The sequence below is a fragment of the Anoplophora glabripennis genome, unplaced genomic scaffold, assembly GCF_000390285.2.
Source record: "Anoplophora glabripennis isolate ALB-LARVAE unplaced genomic scaffold, Agla_2.0 scaffold830, whole genome shotgun sequence".
Lineage (NCBI taxonomy): Eukaryota > Metazoa > Arthropoda > Insecta > Coleoptera > Cerambycidae > Anoplophora > Anoplophora glabripennis.
In genome coordinates, this window is record NW_019417085.1 from 169620 (window position 1) to 189929 (window position 20310).

Genomic DNA, 20310 nt, shown 5'->3' on the forward strand with positions numbered 1-20310 from the left:
ATATAAAAGAACATTTAACAAAAACATAATCATATAAATAAACGTATATCAGATAATACACTACACTGAGTGAACATAACTAAAAATAACTCATTGTTAAGAATTGTGCAACAAAAAATCTCAAAATATAAACAATTGAACATTACACTGTCACACAAAAAGAAAGTGGTTTGCACCTTTGATTTGACCCAACAGGCTTTATGTATTTTGAGTAATTGGCAAAATATAGTGTATAGTTTTGAATAAAAAATGTTTGTTTTTGTTTTTCTAAAGCACTGCATTTAATTCGTGAATCTCAATATCGATTACCTCTAACGTTAACCTAGTTTAAATGAATTAAACTACCTTTATACGCATTTCAATGAGGTAAACAATTGCACACAGCCATGGCTTGTGATTGTATGATTGTAAAAAATGTGACTATTCGAGTATTTATAAATTCAACAAAAAACAAACATTAAATATTCAAGAAATATCTGAAATAAAACCAACAGAAATTTGTTTGTACCACTGAGCACAAAAAATAGCACGGAATATTCAAATCAATTCGTTATGGCTTCGCCATCCGGCACGTTCACATCTGCAGACGTACGTTTCTTGTGCTTCAACTGGTGCCCCTTCAAAGAATGTTTATGCTTCGTTACAAAATCGCACTCGTCACACCGGAACGTTCGAACCCTCAACGGATCTTTATGCGTCAAGAGGTGAAAATTATAATTTCTCTTATATATCGATTCGTAGTCGCAGTCTTCACACTTGTACCTCGGCGCCTGCGAACGGTCTTTATGGGTCAACAAGTGGTTTTTGATATTACTTTTGTGCTTCGTCTTGAAACCGCAGTCGTTACACTTGTACGTTTGTACCTGCGAAGAGTCTTTATGCGACAACAGGTGATAAATCAAACAGTTCTTATACCTCGATTCGTAGTCGCAAGCGTCGCACTTGTACATCGAGATTTGCGAGGAGTCCTTGTGTTTCAACGCGTGTCGCACGAGGGACGATTTATGCTTAGTTTTATAGTCGCAGTCGTTGCACTGGTACATTTTCACCTCCGACGGATCCTTGTGCTTCAGCTGATGACTGGTAATGTTTCTCTTATATATCGATTCGTACTCGCACTGGTTGCACTTGTACCGCGGCACTTCGGAACGGTCTTTGTGGATCAGCAGGTGGCCTTTGATGCTTGTCTTGTGCCTAGTTTGATAGTCGCAGTCGTTGCACTTGTACATTACGACCTGAGAAGAGTCCTTGTGCGACAACTGGTGGTACGAGACGCTGCTCTTATACTTCGATTCGTAATCGCAAACGTCGCACTTGTACATCGGCACCTGCGAGGGGTCCTTATGTTTCAGCGTGTGACGTACGAGGGCACACTTCTGTTTAGTTTTATAATCACAGTAGGTGCACGAGTAGATTAGAAGATCCAAACTCTTATTTTCAGTTTCGTATTGATATGTTTTGCAGTTGCACATTTCCGAAGCGTTCTCGTGTGTCTTAAAACGGGCCATACTTTCGGCTTCACGGATACATTTATCACAGTTATTGCCCAAAGTGCTCTCCTGTCTACCACACTCGTTCATAGACCTAATCTTGTGTTTCCACAAAATTTCAAATCCATCATTCTCTGCATCGAATATTCCGTTTTTCGAGTGAAACAGCATGGGGTCTCTGAAAAGAACTCCATATACAGTTTGTCTCGAAAAATGGTAGTGATACAGCAGCAACAGATGGTTTTTCGTTAATATCTGAGAATTGGGTATTTGCCATCTTTTGAGGTAATATAGTCCAGTTACTCGGGGTTTTTACCGCCGAATTCTTTATAACTGAACCGATTGACGTAAAATTTTGACTAAATGTGGGGAATGCCTCAAGGAACAAAACTTATATAGTGCCGAAGTGTGCTTTGCCCTGCGGGTGGAAATTTTTACGACGAAAATAACCACAGGAATCGATAGAGGAGTCAATTTTAAGTAACAAATGTTGTTTTTCTCTAATTGCAATATAAACCGAGTTATGGATTTTTGAACATTATTATATGCTAAAAACTAAATTGGAACGAGTTAACGTTAAATAACGCCAAAACCATAAATATTAGGAAAAAACTATTTGAACCTTTTTTAAAGTACTTTGAAAAACCTTTAAAATGAGCTGTTTTAAAAGTCTTTAGAATCAAAATTAACGGAAATATGATCGAAATAACATGATAGTCATAAACAAATCAGTGCCTTTGGCGACAGAATTAAAATTAAATGCAATCCATTTACAGATTTCTTCATTTATGTTCTAAGAATAAGTTCTGGGTCTTTGGCTCACTTACAAAGCATGATTTCGAAAAAAAACTTAATTTTTGAAAATGTTAATTTTTCAATTTTTTGAAAAAAATTCAATTTTTACGCTGTAACTTAAAACGTAAAAAATTAAAGGGTGTACGAAAAAAATACAAGGGTAAAAAAATTTAGCTTTTTTATTATTTATTTTAATCGAGATATCGCCATTTTAAGTTATCATATGAATGAGAGAACCACCCTTTTAGAGCCCTTTAAACCCTTCAAACTTAAAAATGAAAGGCTTAAAATGATCAACTCAGCAGTTCACGTAGCCCTTACAATTCCCTGCAAAATGAGCCTTGTGCGATTAAAAATCTTAAAAAGTAAGAAAGTTATCATCAAAAAATAAACACGTGTATAGGTAATAATTTTAGGAAAATTTAGGTCAAACAAGAATTTTGAAGCATTTAGATCTTTTTTGTATATATACGTATTTAGTATGTGTATACTCGAATAAACCAGTACTATACTATATTAAGGCCCGGTACTTTGAGTCTCAGTTAAGGCTTGATTAACTAATCAGGTGATTAGACTGTGAATATAGTATTATAAAATAAATCTATGTACAGTCTAATCGCCTGATCAGTTAATCAAGCTTTAACCGAGACTCAAAGTACCGGGCCTAAAACTACTATATTATAATAAGGGAAGAAATGTTTATTTAATACGAATGCACATTTAAAATGTTTCTACTCTTCCAATAATATTTTTTCATTTTATTTTCGAAAGAAAGGGTATTTTTCACGGGTTGAAAATTTGCAAAGGATAAAAATGATTTTTTAATCAAGAAATCAATTTTAATTTGATAAAATGCATGCCAAAAACGTTTTAAGTTGAAAAATTTTTTTTATATTATTTTCATCCAAAGTGGTGGTTTTTAAAAGTTTTTCCGGGTTGAAAATTTGGGATACATTAAGTTTCATGTAAGATAGCACATGAAATTACTCATAGTGCTTAAATGCTTAAATTTGTACTTTTTCTTTTTTTCAAATAAGGGGTGGTTTCCACCCCCTAAGAACAAAAAGCACACCTAGCGCATATATAACTTTTGAAGTAAGGGTAAGATGACCCTAATTCTAATTTTTGAGAAAAATCGATGCAGTTATAAAAAATTCGGGGGTATTACTATATTTTCAGCTGCAGTAACAGGGCTAATAACAGAAAATATAATTATGAGACGAAATACTTGCCCTGTAGTTTTATTTCTGTATGAAATCGTTATTTAACCGGAAATTTAAAAACATATAAAAGTAAAACAAATTTGGCAGACCGATGCGTCGTGCTAAACTATGCCTCAATTGAGCCATCTATTAATAGGATGCTCAACTAAAATCTCATACTACTGTCCTCTTTTTATTTACTAGTATGGACACAAACAGGAGCTACTTAAGCAAGAATTTTTCTGTATTAACATGCATAGTAAAGTACGTCACAAGCTGAAAATAATGCTATATGGTTTGAATCTATAAAATCAAATAAAAGTTTACATAATTTACGACAAAAGGCTATACGTTTTTTTTTAAACAAATACCCCTTGAATTTAGTTCAATCGATTTTACCTGAAAAATCTGTAGTTGCTGAAGAACCTCATACAGGGTGTTTCTTACGTAGACGTCAAAAATCCAGGGCCGTATTCTATGGCCAAAAATAAGGGTGTTTTGTTACATAAATGTGGGGTCTTAGGACAGCCATTGTCCAGCTACAGCATGTCAAAAATTTTAAAAAAAAATCAGTTTTTAAGTCCCTTGAGATAATTGAACCAAATTCGGTGTATACCAGGTGTAATAGGATCATGGTACACCCCCCGTATCTCCGTTAGTTTTAAAGGTAATTGATTGAAATTTGGGATATTCCATATACATAATAAGCGGCACTTTTTGATCTACAAATGATTTTTTTTCCACTTCCGGTTTCGCCGAAAGTGATACCAACTTTCGATTTTCAAATGGAATACCCTGTTTATTATTACATTTCTGAAATCTGCATAATTTTCTGAATCCAATGATACCATATATGTGACATTTCAAACGTCAAAATTTTTTATAATTTAATTTTTAGTTTTCCATTTAAGTGTGCCATGATGGTTCCGATTTATTCCAATTGACCCGTCTAATGCTGGAAAAATCGAAATCCCGTCAAAAATACTAAATTGCGTTTTTTATGAGCAAATAAAGTTCATCGTAATCGATTTTGGGGTAAAACTCAATTTTTTCAAATGGAACCATATTGGTACCGTGGTACCATTTATTAGTACTATTAATAAGGAATTAATTCATACCTGGTAATAAAATGTGCGATAAATACAATCAAAATTACAGCTAAAAGAAAATAAGAAAATACAATTATTTTGTTCTAATTTAATGCTAAGAAACTAAGGTGGCTTTGAAATACAAAAAATGAACACAAAACATTACAACAATTGTTCGAAATGCTGTCCATTAACGTCAATGCACTTCTGAACTCGCATAGCTGTTTCTTGAAGAACGTTCGCTAATTGCTGGGCCGTTATACTATTAATTGCACGTCTTACTCGCAACTCCAGGTCTTCGCGGGTTGTAACGGCGGTTGCATAGACAATGTTTTTTAAATGGCCCCAAACAAAGAAATCGAGAGGTGTCAAATCAGGTGACCTTGGAGGCCATCGCACAGGACCATTCGTCGAAATTACGTTTCCTTCGAATGCCTGTTGAAGGTAATCAATTACTATTCTTGAATTATGGGGAGGAGCTCCATCTTGTTGGAAATACATTCCCTGTCGTAAATGGACAGGTAATTGAGTTAAACTGTCCTCAATTTCATTTTGCAGAAATCCTAAGTATCTAGCACCAGTCAAGGGTCCTTCAAATATTATTGGACCAATGATTCTACGACCGAGTATTCCAAGCCACACATTGAAACCGAACCGCACTTGAAAGTTACCCTCCCGCAATAAATTTTGATTTTCTTGGGACCAATACCTTGTATTTTGTCGGTTAAATAATCCCATATTTGTAAACCTACACTCGTCCGAAAATAAAATCCTTCCCAAAAGAGCATTGTTTGGCTGCACATTATTATGCAAGATCCAATTGCAATATTCCATTCTACGTTCATGATCATTTTCGTACAGGTGCTGGTGCAATTGATATTTGAAAGATTTATAATTATGTTTGTGCAAGATTCGGCTTACCGTTTGGTGACTAATTCCCAATTCAACCCCAATTTGCCTTAAAGAAACAGTCTTATCAACTTCTATTCGAAATAAAACATTAATTTCCGTTCCTTCGTCGATGATAACGTTTTCTTCGGGATCATGGTTAGGCTCTCTTCGGAATTGATTTTCAAGACGATTAAAATAATTTCTCGCTGGACATTGTCTATCAGGATATCGGTCGGCATAAAGGTTTCTAGCCGCAACGGCATTTTTTCTACATTCCCCATAAATAATTAACATGTCCACTTTTTCATCCCTTGTATAAATGTGCGGCATTTTGAACAAAAATAACAACAAATGTAAAGACTTTTCCAATACACAATAAAAACACCGATAAACCAACAAAATTTATTTGACAGTCTGAAGGAATAATTTCATTGTTTTCAAAGCCACCTTAGTTTCTTAGCATTAAATTAGAACAAAATAATTGTATTTTCTTATTTTCTTTTAGCTGTAATTTTGATTGTATTTATCGCACATTTTATTACCAGGTATGAATTAATTCCTTATTAATAGTACTAATAAATGGTACCACGGTACCAATATGGTTCCATTTGAAAAAATTGAGTTTTACCCCAAAATCGATTACGATGAACTTTATTTGCTCATAAAAAACGCAATTTAGTATTTTTGACGGGATTTCGATTTTTCCAGCATTAGACGGGTCAATTGGAATAAATCGGAACCATCATGGCACACTTAAATGGAAAACTAAAAATTAAATTATAAAAAATTTTGACGTTTGAAATGTCACTTATGTGGTATCATTGGATTCAGAAAATTATGCAGATTTCAGAAATGTAATAATATACAGGGTATTCCATTTGAAAATCGAAAGTTGGTATCACTTCCGGCGAAACCGGAAGTGGAAAAAAATCATTTGTAGATCAAAAAGTGCCGCTTATTATGTATATGGAATATCCCCAATTTCAATCAATTACCTTTAAAACTAACGGAGATACGGGGGGTGTACCATGATCCTGTTACACCTGGTATATTTAGTATGACAGTAGGTAATTTCTTGTTTCAAACCAAACGAAACTGACATACTAAATATGCACACCGAATTTGGTTCAATTATCTCTAGGGGCTTAAAAATTAAAAATTGATCTCTTTTTTAATTTTTGACACGCTGTAGCTGGACAGTGACTGTCCTAAGACCCCACATTTATTAACAAAAAAACCCTTATTTTTGCGACAAAATACGCCCCTGGACCTTTTACCTCCACCCAAGAAACATCCTGTATAATAGAAGCTTTAAATTGCAATTCTCACCTTCCTTCATCTTCTTCCGATTTTATATCGACGCACTCGGCTTTGATTAACATTTCCATCTCGTTAATTTCTGATTCTTCGGTCAAGTCTTCAGTTTTGATGAATAAATCGGACGGTGACATGTCTGTTTGACTCTCTGTGGCCGAACTCTCGAAAGTGTGTATGATATTTTCTTCTACTTCTAAACAATGTGTTAGAAAAGTGTTGTGAGCGCACAGGGAGTCAAAGCACTGTTTACATACAACAGGATCTTTGACGATGGCGACATCCTAAAATAGGGTTCTTTTATAATAGCCACACAAAATTAACTCTCGTCATATGCTAAAAAAGTTACATGGCATACCCAGTGGACTACATTGGTACCCTCAACTGGAAATCGTGTAACGGGGCATAACTATCAATATCAACTTAAAAAAATCTAATTTAGGAAATATTGTTGTAGAAATGTTTTTTTAAAAATAATGGGGTACATTTGTACATTGCACAGTATGATATATAAAATGATGCCGACTTTAGATAGTCCTCAAGATTATGTTCTTAAAATTACATTACATTTTTTTTAATAATAAAATACTATAACAGCATACACACCATTTCGGGGAAAAATTTCTCAATAGCTTCGAGTACCCCTTCACGTACGCATTTAAATTCGCTTCGTACTAGCTGCATACACAACCGACATACTTTTTGGTCATATGAAATACCCATTGTTTGCTCTCTTCCCTTCTCCTTCATATAAACTTCTAATAAGTTCAGTTGAAAAAATTTTTCACGATCCACATATGAATTAATTGTGTTATCGGCATTCACACAGGTTGACTTAAACTTTAATGCTGCATCCAACATTCTTCTGCAAGAATTACATATTACCCATTTGCTTTGGTTATCAAATCTCTAAAATGTATACAACCCTAATGAAACAAAAATAAAAGTAACAGAAATTTATAATTTAAGTAAAAATTAACTAGAATCAGTAGGATGTATTTTATAGACCTACCAGTTTCAGCGAAAGAGCGTGAAGAATAGCTTTAATAACGTTGTCTATTACCTCAAAACTTTCGTCGGTTATAATTTGAAGGCAAAGCCTACACGAAGTTTCCGGAACAGCAGTCATTGCAGCAATTTAATTTTCTTAATTGCATGTAAATAAAAATATAAAACGATGACATGTAGGGGTTAAGCTCTCCATAACCTCAATCATGATTAATTCAATTCAGGGTTGCCAATATTGCATTTTCGTATTGCAAAAATGGATCGATTTTAAACAAGCAATGCCAACATGCAAGTTTAATCACCGCCTACTCTAATTTATTAGACGGGAACAGAGACTGTAACACCAATAATTATTGATTACAAATCTGGAGTAATAATGATAATAGTAATGGTAGTAATACACTACACAAGATACGAAAAGGGAATGCGCACGCATCTACAATAAGGACAAGTATAGCTTGCCAGTTAGACGCACCCACGATCCGTAAAAAACGGACTCTTACGGACCGTGAGCCGCACCGACAACGATTAGAATGGATTAGAATGTAATCGCAGACACAGATATAGTGTAATAGATATAATAGGCTCTTTTACGACTGAATATTGGTGAATACCTGAGTTGTAGTTACTATTTCTATCTCTTTTGATCTTAGTTGTCATATAGTAGTTTAAATCTCTTCATTCTCTCATACTACACATACTACAACATACAACTTCACTCGCGACGCCGACGACCTGACAATCACATCCCAATCCGTAGATCCTAGATATTCCGTCTACCTCCTCCAAAGCTCCTTAGACCAACTTGAAACCTGGTGCAACAGGTGGAAAGTCAAAATTAATCCCAACAAAAGTTCGGCTATGTGAGTCACAAACAGTTACACCTAAGTAACCTCAAATTTGATTTCCCTAACATTTAGTTCTAATAATTCAGTCTCAAACTACAGAATCAAAAGTTGCAACCGGATTGGGACATAGGTATATCTCTGGATTCTGAATAACGTTGCAACAAAACGCCTATTTTGCATAATTCAATTCTGGATTCAATCCAACAAAACGCACCTAATATAATGACAGATTCTGTAATATAATTCAGTGTGAAGAAGAAGAAGAAAAATATAAATGTGGTTATGGCATTATTGGAATGGCTTTATTGTTTATGACATTATCGTTATGAAAGTTTAGAATTTCTCATAAGAAACGTAATAAATAAATATGCAAGCAACAATCTTGGAAGAAACATTTTGTAGGCTGTGCCTAAATACTATAGGGGATTCAAATTGCCAGGTGATAGAAGAAGTCACGGGGGATATTCTGAAAATTGTTTTGCCGGATGTGGTAAGAACAAGTTAACAAGATTACTTGTATGTCCGTAATGTACTTCAATTATACTTAATTAAAAACTGTTTCAGAATTTGGACGAAAAAGTTAGACATTTCATTTGTACACCATGCTCCGAAAAATTATATGCTGCTTTTAATTTTAAGACGATATGTGTGGATACCGAGGATTTACTTTTTCCTTATATTAACGCCAGTAAAATGTCACAGATTGATTTAAAGGAAGTTTATCTAAAAGAGAACGGAAATATTCAGTTAATCGATGTATCGGAATCGACAATTTGTCGATTATGTTTCAAGTCGGTAACTTACGGATTTGTGGCACTAAATGAAGTAGATGTTGACATAATCGATACATACATACCACAGGTTGTAAGTTATATTTTAATGTATTTTCATAAGAAGATATTTGTATGTGCCCGAAAATAATCATTTCCATAAATTATATTCTATACAAGCGCTGTATAAACAAAAAATGTTTATAAAGTTTTTAAACGACCTAACTTTTTTATTTGTCATGCAAATCGTTAAAGACGCTTTGCGTTGCTTTAAATCATAATTAATGTTAATATTATTGTAATTGTAGAATATCAGTGCTACCAGGGATCCGGTTATATGCACGGTATGCTTTGATTCGCTTCGTACCCATGGCAGTTTTTTAAAGAGCTGTCTTGATGCTCATGAGAAATATACAAATGTCGATAAACAGTCTTACATTAAAACTGAGGAAATAAAACTGGAAGATCTGCAGAACAGGTGAGGAAATGTTGATAAATTTTGTATTTTTTAAATTTATAGTACTTTTTTTTGTGTCGTGATAGCGAGGTATTTCCTAAATAGTGATTTAGAAAATTTAAAAAACCTGTTTTTGTTTTGCAAATGTTTGTTTTGACATGTTGTCTCAGATGTGATGCCTTTCTTTCAAACTTTTCCTTGACCTGGTAGTCATAGCTCCTTTTTTTGTTTTTTTTTTGCCTCAAAAAAATGCCTAACGATAAGAGACAAATAGACTTAAATTTGCACATACTTCTTCCCATTCTATAAGCAACCCAAATTACTAAATTCAAGCAGAAGTAAAATACAAATAAAACAGTGATTTCACTTAAATACTAAACAGTGTATCAACTATTAATTTCATCAGGTAATCCATGCACAATCATCATTAATATTGCGAGGTTATCGAAGAGATTGGGGAAATAACTTAACCTTGTTATACTTTATAAACTGAAAGTTCCCTTTGATTTGCTGATGTTAGAAATGATGGGAAACACTGTTCTATTTCGACGCAGTGCTATCTCTGCATATATCATTAATAATTTCTGAACTTTTATTATTAAAGTGATTTTTTGTATATTCCAATATTTTGGCGTCAGCTATAACCCCTTAAAAACCTTGATTTCAAAAAACACCCTGTATATCCAATTTTTTCAGCGACACGCTACCCCAGACCTTTAAAACTGAACCATTCGAGACGAGTGACTGTAAAGATGCGGAAGAGGAGGGATGTAAAGCTGAGAATGGAGCAGCGAACAATTGTAACGTGAAAATCAAGAAATGTGATACACACGCACACTGTGCGACACACGAAAATGATTCGGAAGTGTATAAATGTGAATTGTGCGAGTATGAAACTGAAAATAAGGAATTACTTCAGAGCCACCAATTGAAGCATAAACACCCATCGGAAATAGGGATGCATCAGTGCCAATCATGTAATTACAAGACAAAGCGTAAGTCCGACCTTACTAAGCATGAGGTGAAACACAAAGCACAATTGTACAAGTGCAACATCTGCGATTTCAAAACGAAATGGAGAAAAAATTTTAAAAGACATTATTTAAGACACATATACTCAATCAAATGTAATGAATATGATTATAAAACCAAATGCGAGGCATTTCCATATATGGACATTTCACAACTGCCGTATTATAACTGTGATGGTTGCGATTACAAATCAAGGAATAGGCGTGCTTTCATGAAACATCAGTTGGTACATAAAGATCCTTCTCAGGTTCAAATGTACAAATGTAACGACTGCGATTACGAAAGTATATACAGGAGTTACGTTAAAGATCACCAACTTAAACATAAAGATCCTTCCCAGGTTCAAATGTACAGTTGTAATGACTGCGATTACAAAAGTAAATACAAGAATGGTATTAAACTGCACCGACTGAAACATGAAGATCCTTCGCAGATTCAAATGTACAGTTGTAATGACTGCAATTACAAATCTAAATACAAGTTTGGCATCAAAAAGCACCAACTGAAACATATAGATAAATCGCTGGTTCAAACGTACAGGTGTAAGGACTGCGATTATGAAACTAAATACAAAGATCATATCAAAAAACATCAACTGATACATAAGAACCCTTCTCAGATTCAAATGTACAGCTGTAACGACTGCAATTTCAAAACTAAATACAAGAGCCATATCAATAAGCACCAACTGAAACATAAAGATCCATCTCAGATTCAAATGTACAGGTGTAACGACTGCGATTACGAAACTATGTACGGGAGTAATATTAAAAAGCACCAACTGAAACATAAGGATCCTTCGCAAGTTCAAAGGTACAAGTGTAACAACTGTAATTATGAAACTGTATGCAAAGGTAGTATCCAAAAGCATCAACTGACACATAGAGCGCCTTCGCAGGTTCAAATGTACAGGTGTAACGACTGCGATTACGAAACTAAATACAAAAATACCCTCAAACAGCACCAACTGAAACATAAAGACCCTTCACAAGTTGAAATGTACAGGTGTAATGACTGTGATTACAAAACTAAATACAAAAACGCTGTCAAAAAACATCAACAACTGAAACATAAGAATTCTTCGGAGATTCAAATGTACACATGTAGTGACTGCGATTTCAAAACTAAATACAAGAATGGTGTCAAACGGCACCAACTGACACATAAAGCTCCTTCCCACGTTCAAATGTACAGGTGTAACGAGTGCAATTATGAGAGTATACACAGGAATTATATTAAAATGCACCAACTGAAACACAAGGATCCTTTACAGGTTCAAACGTACAAGTGTAACAATTGCGATTACGAAACTATATACAAGAGTTATATCAAAAAGCATCAACTGAAGCATAAAGATCTTTCTCAGGTTCAAATGTACGGATGTAATGACTGCGATTTCAAATCTAAATACAAGGATGGTGTGAAACGGCACCAACTGAAACATAAAGCTCCTTCCCAGGTTCAAATGTACAGGTGTAACGACTGCGATTATGAAAGTATACACAAGTATTATATTCAAAAGCACCAACTGAAACACAAGGATCCTTTACAGGTTCAAGCGTACAAGTGTAACGATTGCGATTTTCAAAGTAAATACAAGTATAGTATCAAACTGCACCAACTGAAACATGCAGATCCTTCGCAGATTCAAATGTACAGTTGTAATGACTGCCACTACGAAACGAAGTACAAGAATGCCATCAAAAAGCACCAAGAGAAACATAAAGACCCTTCGTAGATTCAAATGTACAGGTGTAATGACTGATCACGGAATTAAATACAAAAACAATATCAAATATCACATGTCGAAGCATAAAAATTTCTTTTAGGTCTAAACATACAGATGTAATGACTGAATTGTGAACCGAAATAAAGGAGCTGTGTCATGTGTCGAAGCATAGAGAGCCTTCGCAAGTGCTAATATACTGGCACGATGTGCGTGATTTGCTAATTAAGGTTTGCAAGTGTGACTTACTTCCAATCGAAGTGTTAAATACAGTCAAAAATGGAGGTATTTGAAAGCAACAAATATGATTATGACATCGATCGTAAATATTGGAATAAGATGTAAAACGCAGTGCCTGCTTTGAAAAACATGATAAAACACGAAAACCTTGTCCAAATAGAATCCAATAAGTGATTGTGGACTAAAATTTGTAAAAATCGCTAGTACCTAGTTACGAACTGGAAGGTCTGCTATTTGTGACAGTGTAACCATCTAGCGACTGACAAAGGGTTCATAATTTTGATACATATTTGTTAAACATATATATCGAGGGCGTCATATCAGAAAGGCGTATGAACCAAATCTGAAATTTTACAGGCATACGCCTTTCTGATATAGTTTTGCAAAATTGGTTCATACGTCTAAGTAAAATGCGTTAGAATAGAGTGTTGATGTCTATGAATATATATACGCCCTTCTGATATATTAAGCTATTAAGCGAATTGATTAAATAAGGTCATACGCCCCAAAAACCTAAAACCGATTATAGTGACTCATTTCTGATATGACGCCCTCGATGTGTATTTTAAACAGCTGTATTGTATACATGTAGTTAATAAAAGTCTAAACATGCATAATTTTTTCTTTTTTTTTTTAATAGAAAGCTGTTGAGAACTGCTGACTTCACTGTGTATTTACACTGAAGATGAAGAGCACAGTGTTGCCGGTATTCAAATTGTAGTGTATCGGGCTTGGGGGTGTGTTATGTGAAATTTCGGATTGTCGACAATTTCCAAAAATACGCCTTGTATATACAGGGTGGTCCAACTTTTACCTGCATAAATTTCAGAATCGATAGTAACGTACATGAAAAATTCATTTGCTCTGTTTTTGTTCTTTTTTATATATTCGAAGCTATAATGTTCAGAAATATCTACTCGCACAGAAGTGATTAAAATGTTTAATATTCCAAATAATTAATATTGAATTAGACGATGGAAATGAAATTATAATACCGATGACGTAATCGCGCTTCAGAAATGCTGCAATATTATTAATCAACTCAAGATCGAAGTTTCCTGGTAACCTAATCCTTTTAGCGAGCTTGGGGTGCAGTGGCAATACTTACCAGGAGGTATTACAAAAAGGTTAAAAAAATTTGGCATCACGCAGCTGTTGTCAAAATAACAACGTTCTCAATATTATTCCTTTGAAATGAGATTGCGAAAAGAACTGATAGAATATCTAAAAAATAATAAGTAATGCGTTTATTGCCCAATAGAGGTTTCCATTTACAAAAAAAATATATTAAAACACATTGAACAAAAACATAAGTTATAACGAGCGTTCAAATAAAAACGTTTTCGAAGTTGGCTCTGACACATTGGACGTAGGGCGTAGCTTATAGCGACCAACTTAACCTCATTTCTCAACGAGCTGTATAGCAGCTGTCAATTTCAATAACAAAGTGACGATATAGCGCTTTGACATGACGTTTAAGTTCATTTGCTATACGCTACGCCCTACGTCCAAATTTTCAGAACCAACTTGACCACGTTTTTATTTGAACGCTCGTTATAAACATAAGTAACATCAATTGTTTATTTAGAATCAACAATAGACAATAGACTTTCTCCTAAAATTCCCCACGAAAATGCCCGCCGTAGCTCCAAAGTGTGTGTGCCCTTGCAAAAAAACAGAAAATGTATTCCTTGCTTATTTTTCAGAAGTGCCCAAACCATCAAAAAAATTATCCAACCCCCCTATTTTTAGGGGTACTGAACCCGGATCTGAAATTATTTTTGTGTGATCGAACCTAGTTTTTGACAAAAAAAATTGCACAAAAATAAAAAGCGTTAATAGGGACAAATAAAATTGAACTTACAGGAGGACAATAATAATTAAATGAAAAATATACATGAATATTAGGAACAGCCTAATTGCAACTGTTAGAGGACCATAACCTAATTCTGAAGGAGGGTGGTAGACAAGTGCTAGCACAAAATTTTTGGAGTGGTTTACTGTTTCATGACGGAAAAAAGGAGTGGTGTTTCCAGTCTACTGCTTAGTGTTCTGTGAAATGTCCAAGTCAGAATTTTGAAAATTTTTGTTCTCGAAACGTAAGTTCAACCGCACAAAAATAACTTCAGATCCGTGTTCAGCACTCTCGAAAAGAGGGGGGTAGGAAAATTTCTGTGACGGTTTGGGCTATAGTAAATAATTACCCATATAACCGACAGGTCTTTGGTCAGAATATTTATACAGTTTTGTCGGCATCGGATGTTCCTCGGGGGTTCCACACTTGGACTCCTTCCTGTCTGCTTCATAAATTAATGACTAAAATGATGAAATTAGTTCTTTTAGACTTTTTATGCAAACGATCTAAAATAGGAATCGGTTTGTACCACTGAGCTCGAAAAAAAAGCAGCTAAATCAATTTGTCGTGGTCTATCCCTTTGACACATTCCCATCCGCGGACATATGTTTCTTGTGCATCAATTGGTGCCTCTTGAAAGAATTTTTATGCTTCGTTTCAAAATCGCACACGTCGCAACGGTACATTTGAACCTTCGACGGATCCTTGTGCGTCAAGAGATGAAGGTTGAAATTTCTCTTGTATATGGATTCGTAGTCGCAGTTGTCACACTTGTACCTCGGCACCTGTGAACGGTCTTTATGGATCAACGAGTGGGTTTTCATATTACTTTTGCGCTTTGTCTTAAAATCGCAGTCGTTACACTTGTACATTTGTACCAGCGAGGAGTCTTTGTGCGACAACTGATGGTAAGTCAAACAGTTCTTATACCTCGATTCGTAGTCGCAAGCGTTGCACTTGTACATCGAGATTTGCGAGGAATCCTTGTGCCTCAACGCGTGTCGTACAAGAGACGACTTACGTTTGGTTTTGTAATCGCAGTCTTCGCACTGGTACATTTTGACCTCCGACGGATCCTTGTGTATCAGCTGATGAATGGGAATGTTTCTTTTATACATTGTTTTGTACTCGCACTGGTCGCACTTGTACCATGGTACTTGAGAAGGGTCTTTATGGATCAGCAGGTGGTCTTTGATGTTAGCCTTGTGTCTAGTTTGATAATCGCAGTCCTTGCACTTGTACATTACGACCTGCGAGGAATCCTTGTGCCCCATCTGATGGTACGTCACGTTACTCTTGTACTTCGTTTTGTAATCGCAAATGTCACACTTGTACATGGGCACCTGCGAGGGGTCCTTATGTGTAAGCGTGTGACGTAGGAGGGAACACTTATGTTTAGTTTTATAATCACAGTAGGTGCACGAGTAGATTAGAAGATCCAAACTCTTATTTTCAGCTCCGCATTGGTATGTTTTGCAGTTGCACATTTCCGAAGTGTTCTCATCTGTCGTAAAACGGACCATACTGTCAGTTTCATAAATACATTTATCACAATTGTTGCTCAAAGTGCTCTCCTGTCTTGTTTTTATACCACACTCGTTCATAGATTTAATCTTGTGTTTCCACAAAACTTCAAATCCATCATCCTCTGCATCGAATATTTCGTTTTTCGAGTGAAACAGCATGGGGTCTCTAAAAAGAACTCCATATACAGATTGTCTCCAAAAAAGGTAGTGATACAGCAGCAACAGATGGTTTTCTATTAATATCTGCGAATGGGGTGTTTGCCATCTTTTGAGGTAGTAACAGAAAATAGAATTATGCGATGAAATACTTGCCCTGTATTGTTTTATTTCTATATGAAATCGTTATTTAACCGGAGATTTAAAAAACATATAAAACTCAAACTAATTTGGCAGACCGATGTGTCGTGCTAAACTATGCCTCAATTGAGCCATCTATTAACAGGAAGCTCAACTAAAATCTTACACTACTGTTCTCTTTTTATTTACTAGTATGGGCACAAACAGGAGTTACTTACACACAAGAAGTTTTCTGTATTAACATGCATAGTAAAGTACGTCACAAGCTGAAAACAATGCTATACCGTTTGAATTAAAATTTATAAAATAAAATAAAAGTTTACATAAGTACAATGACAAAACGCTACACGTCTTTTTGATGCAAACACCCCTTGACTTAAATCCAATTGATTTTACCTGAACGATCTGTGGTTGCTTATACAGGGTATACTTAAGGGTGTGAATCCTTGGGTCATTTTAAGAAGAAAACTTAATATCAACGTATGTCCTAAACCTCTTAATTTTTAAGCTACAGGGTGTTACAGTTTTAAGAAAATATTTACTTTTTTATTATAATTTTCTTATCACTCCAGATATTTTTATGAAATTTTGTACATACCTATTAATCATTAAGGAGCATTGTTTGATGTAAAAAATGTTTTAAAATCTTTGCCAATGACGTCCGTAAGAGGTTTGAACTAATCATTAATTTTCAACTTTCACAAATGACGTTCACGTAGGCATAATATTAAATGTTTGGATAGAAAAACCGGTAAGCTTATTAAATGCCCTTATATTAAATATTATTGGCCTTATTATTATTATTGCCCTTATTATTATTGCCCTTATATTAAATAATTAAATATTAATTAGGTATGTACAAAATTTCATAAAAATATCTGGAGTGATAAGAAAATTATAATAAAAAAGTAAATTTTTTCTTAAAACTGTAACACCCTGTAGCTCAAAAATTAAGAGGTTTAGGACATATGTTGATATTAATTTTTCTTCTTAAAATGGCCCAAGGATTCACACCCTTAAGTATCGGCATTCAATTAATAAACACCCTGTATAATGGAAGCTTTAAATTGCAATTCTTACCTTCCTTCATCTTCTTCCCATTTTATATCGACGTACTCCGCTTTGATTAACATTTCCATCTCGTTTATTTCCGATTCTTCGGTCAAGTCTTCAGTTTTGATGAATAAATCGGACGGTGACATGTCTGTTTGACTCTCCGTGGCCCAACTCTCCAAAGTGTCTTTGATATTTTCTTCTACTTCTAAACAATGTGTTAGAAAAGTGTTGTGAGCGCACAGAGAGTCAAAGCACGGTTTACATACAACAGGATCTTTGACGATGGTGACATCCTAAAATAGGGTTAGTTTATAATAGCCACACAAAATTAACTCCCGTCATATGCTAAGAAAGTTACATGGCATACTCAGTGGACTACATTGGTACCCCCCAACTGAAAATGGTGTAACGGGGCAATAACAATCGATATCAACTTAAAAAAAAATCTTATTTAGAAAATATTTTTTAAAAATAATAGGGTACATTTGTACACCACTCAGTATGACAAGGGTTAACATGTAAAATGACGCCGACTTTAGACAGTCCTCAAGATTATGTTTTCAAAATTAAATTACATTTTTTTTAATAAGAAATTACTATAACAGCATACATACCATTTCGGGGAAAAATTTCTGAATAACTTCGAATTCCTCTTCACGTATGCATTTAAATTCGCTTCGTACTAACTGCATACACACCCGACATACTTTTTGATCGTAAGAAATACCCGTTGACTGCTCGCTTCCCTTTTCCTTCATGTAAACTTCTATTAAGTTCAGTTGTAAAATTTTTTCGCGATCCACATATGAATTAATTGTGTTATCGGTATTTACACAGATTGACTTAAACTCTAATGCTGCATTCAACTTTCTTCTGCAAGAATTACATATTACCTCTTTGCTTTGACTATGAAATTTCTGAAATGTATACAATACTAATTAAACAGAAACCGAAGTAGCAGAAAAGTTAACATTTAAGTAAAAATTAAAATAGAATATTGTTAAATCGCTTTACACATGTTGAAAGGAGAATAAATTAAAATATAGAATCAGTAAAACGTATTTCACCGACTTACCAGTTTCAGCGAAAGAGCGTCTAGAATAGATTTAATAACGTCGTCTATTGCTTCAAAACTTTTGTCGGTTAAAATTTCAAGGCAAAGCCTACACGAGATTTCCTGAACAGCAGTCATTGCAGCAATTTAATTTTCATAAATACATGTAACTAAATAAAAATATAAAACAACATGTAGTGGTTAAGCTCTCCATAACCTCAATCATGTTTGTTTATGTTTAATTCAATTCAGGATGACCAACATTTCAAAATTCAAATGCACATTACCGTATTGAAAAAAAGTCGATTTTAAAAACGAGCAATGCCAACATGCGATTTTAGCCACCGCCTATTCATAATTCTACTGTTTTATATATATGATATTATTATAGATGAGAAGAGATTGCGATTCGATACACAAGATACGAAAAGAGAATGAGTAAACGACAAGCGCACACATCTACAATAGTTGTACCGAATACGATTTCGATTATCATGGGCGGGAAACTAGGATAGTGATATAAGCAACGTGACGTCACTTTTAAAGATTTTTATGATTGGTAGCTGACAACTTGCTGAATGACGATTGGACCCTGACAGATTTATTTGTTTAAGTGGTTCCTTTGAATAAAATTTAGGCTTAAGATACGTACGCAAATTTTTAGTTCAATAGTTAAAGCACTTCTGAATAACATATTTAAATTTTAAATATATTGACCATTGCATTTTTTAGAAATCAATTTTCAATGTTTAAAGAATTAACATATTGGAGATAGGGATTCGTTTTATTTCTCATAAACCACTTACCGTTTATGCACAAATTTTGTATGCTATAATTAATAATTTTTTTTCTTATTTTTTCAGTACAAAAAAATTATGATTGACCATTTAGTATGAGAGTAATTAATTTTTTAAAACAATAATGGGGACTAAATTGAGAAAAATGGGCGCGAAAGTTGATGCTTGAAGGTTTGGTAACATTAAAGAATTCTTATCTGACAGGAATTGTACAGATTCTTAATATAAGTATTATATTAAGATATTATATAGTAATATTATATTATTGGATAAATCAAATGTTTATAGACCTTTATAGTCCTTTAGACAATATTACAATGAACAGTTATGACTTAAATAAGGCACAGAATCTGATTTTAACCGAAATTTTCATTTTTCATAGCGTTATGAAGATTTAATAAAAAATTAATTTCGTGATAAATCCATATTTTTCATTACACAGCTCTATAAAAGAAAATGGGCTGGACCATTAAAAACAGTATGCATTCCACTCCTCGTTATCAAAAAATATAGGCACATTTTTACCAACAACTACCATATTTTTTTTCTCCAAAAAAGAAACAAGATATGAAAAAAATTTAAGAGACAAAAAAGTTGCATTTTTAGTTGTTTACTGCGAAAAAAATATAAAAGTTAAAAACTCATAGGTGCACAATTTTTTATCAAAAATATTGGTTAAGATGCCCCCGGGACACCTCTGGACTTAATAATTTTAATCTAGTTAGGGTTGAATTAACCCATTTCTACCATAAATAACACTGCCAAATTTCAACAAAATTGGCTAAAGGATTATTATTATTTTGTCTTTGTGTAGTGTACAACTTTATAAAGCTATCTACTGAATATCCGGTGTTTGTGTCTTCA

At 34.2% G+C, this 20310-nt stretch overlaps 1 protein-coding gene across 1 annotated transcript; it reads right to left on the reverse strand.

The window, feature by feature from the left end:
* Nucleotides 1–56: 56 nt before the first annotated feature.
* LOC108912060 (zinc finger protein 91-like) lies at nt 57–18854 on the reverse strand. Its single transcript, XM_018717220.1, has 9 exons — nt 18671–18854; nt 18210–18512; nt 17620–17888; nt 15295–16408; nt 15066–15177; nt 7793–7920; nt 7387–7689; nt 6796–7064; nt 57–1668 (listed from the first exon to the last, which is right to left on the reverse strand). The coding sequence occupies exons 1-9, from the start codon at nt 18785–18787 to the stop codon at nt 543–545; spliced, it is 3741 nt and encodes a 1246-aa protein (XP_018572736.1). The 5' UTR covers nt 18788–18854; the 3' UTR covers nt 57–542.
* Between the last annotated feature and the right edge of the window lie 1456 nt (nt 18855–20310).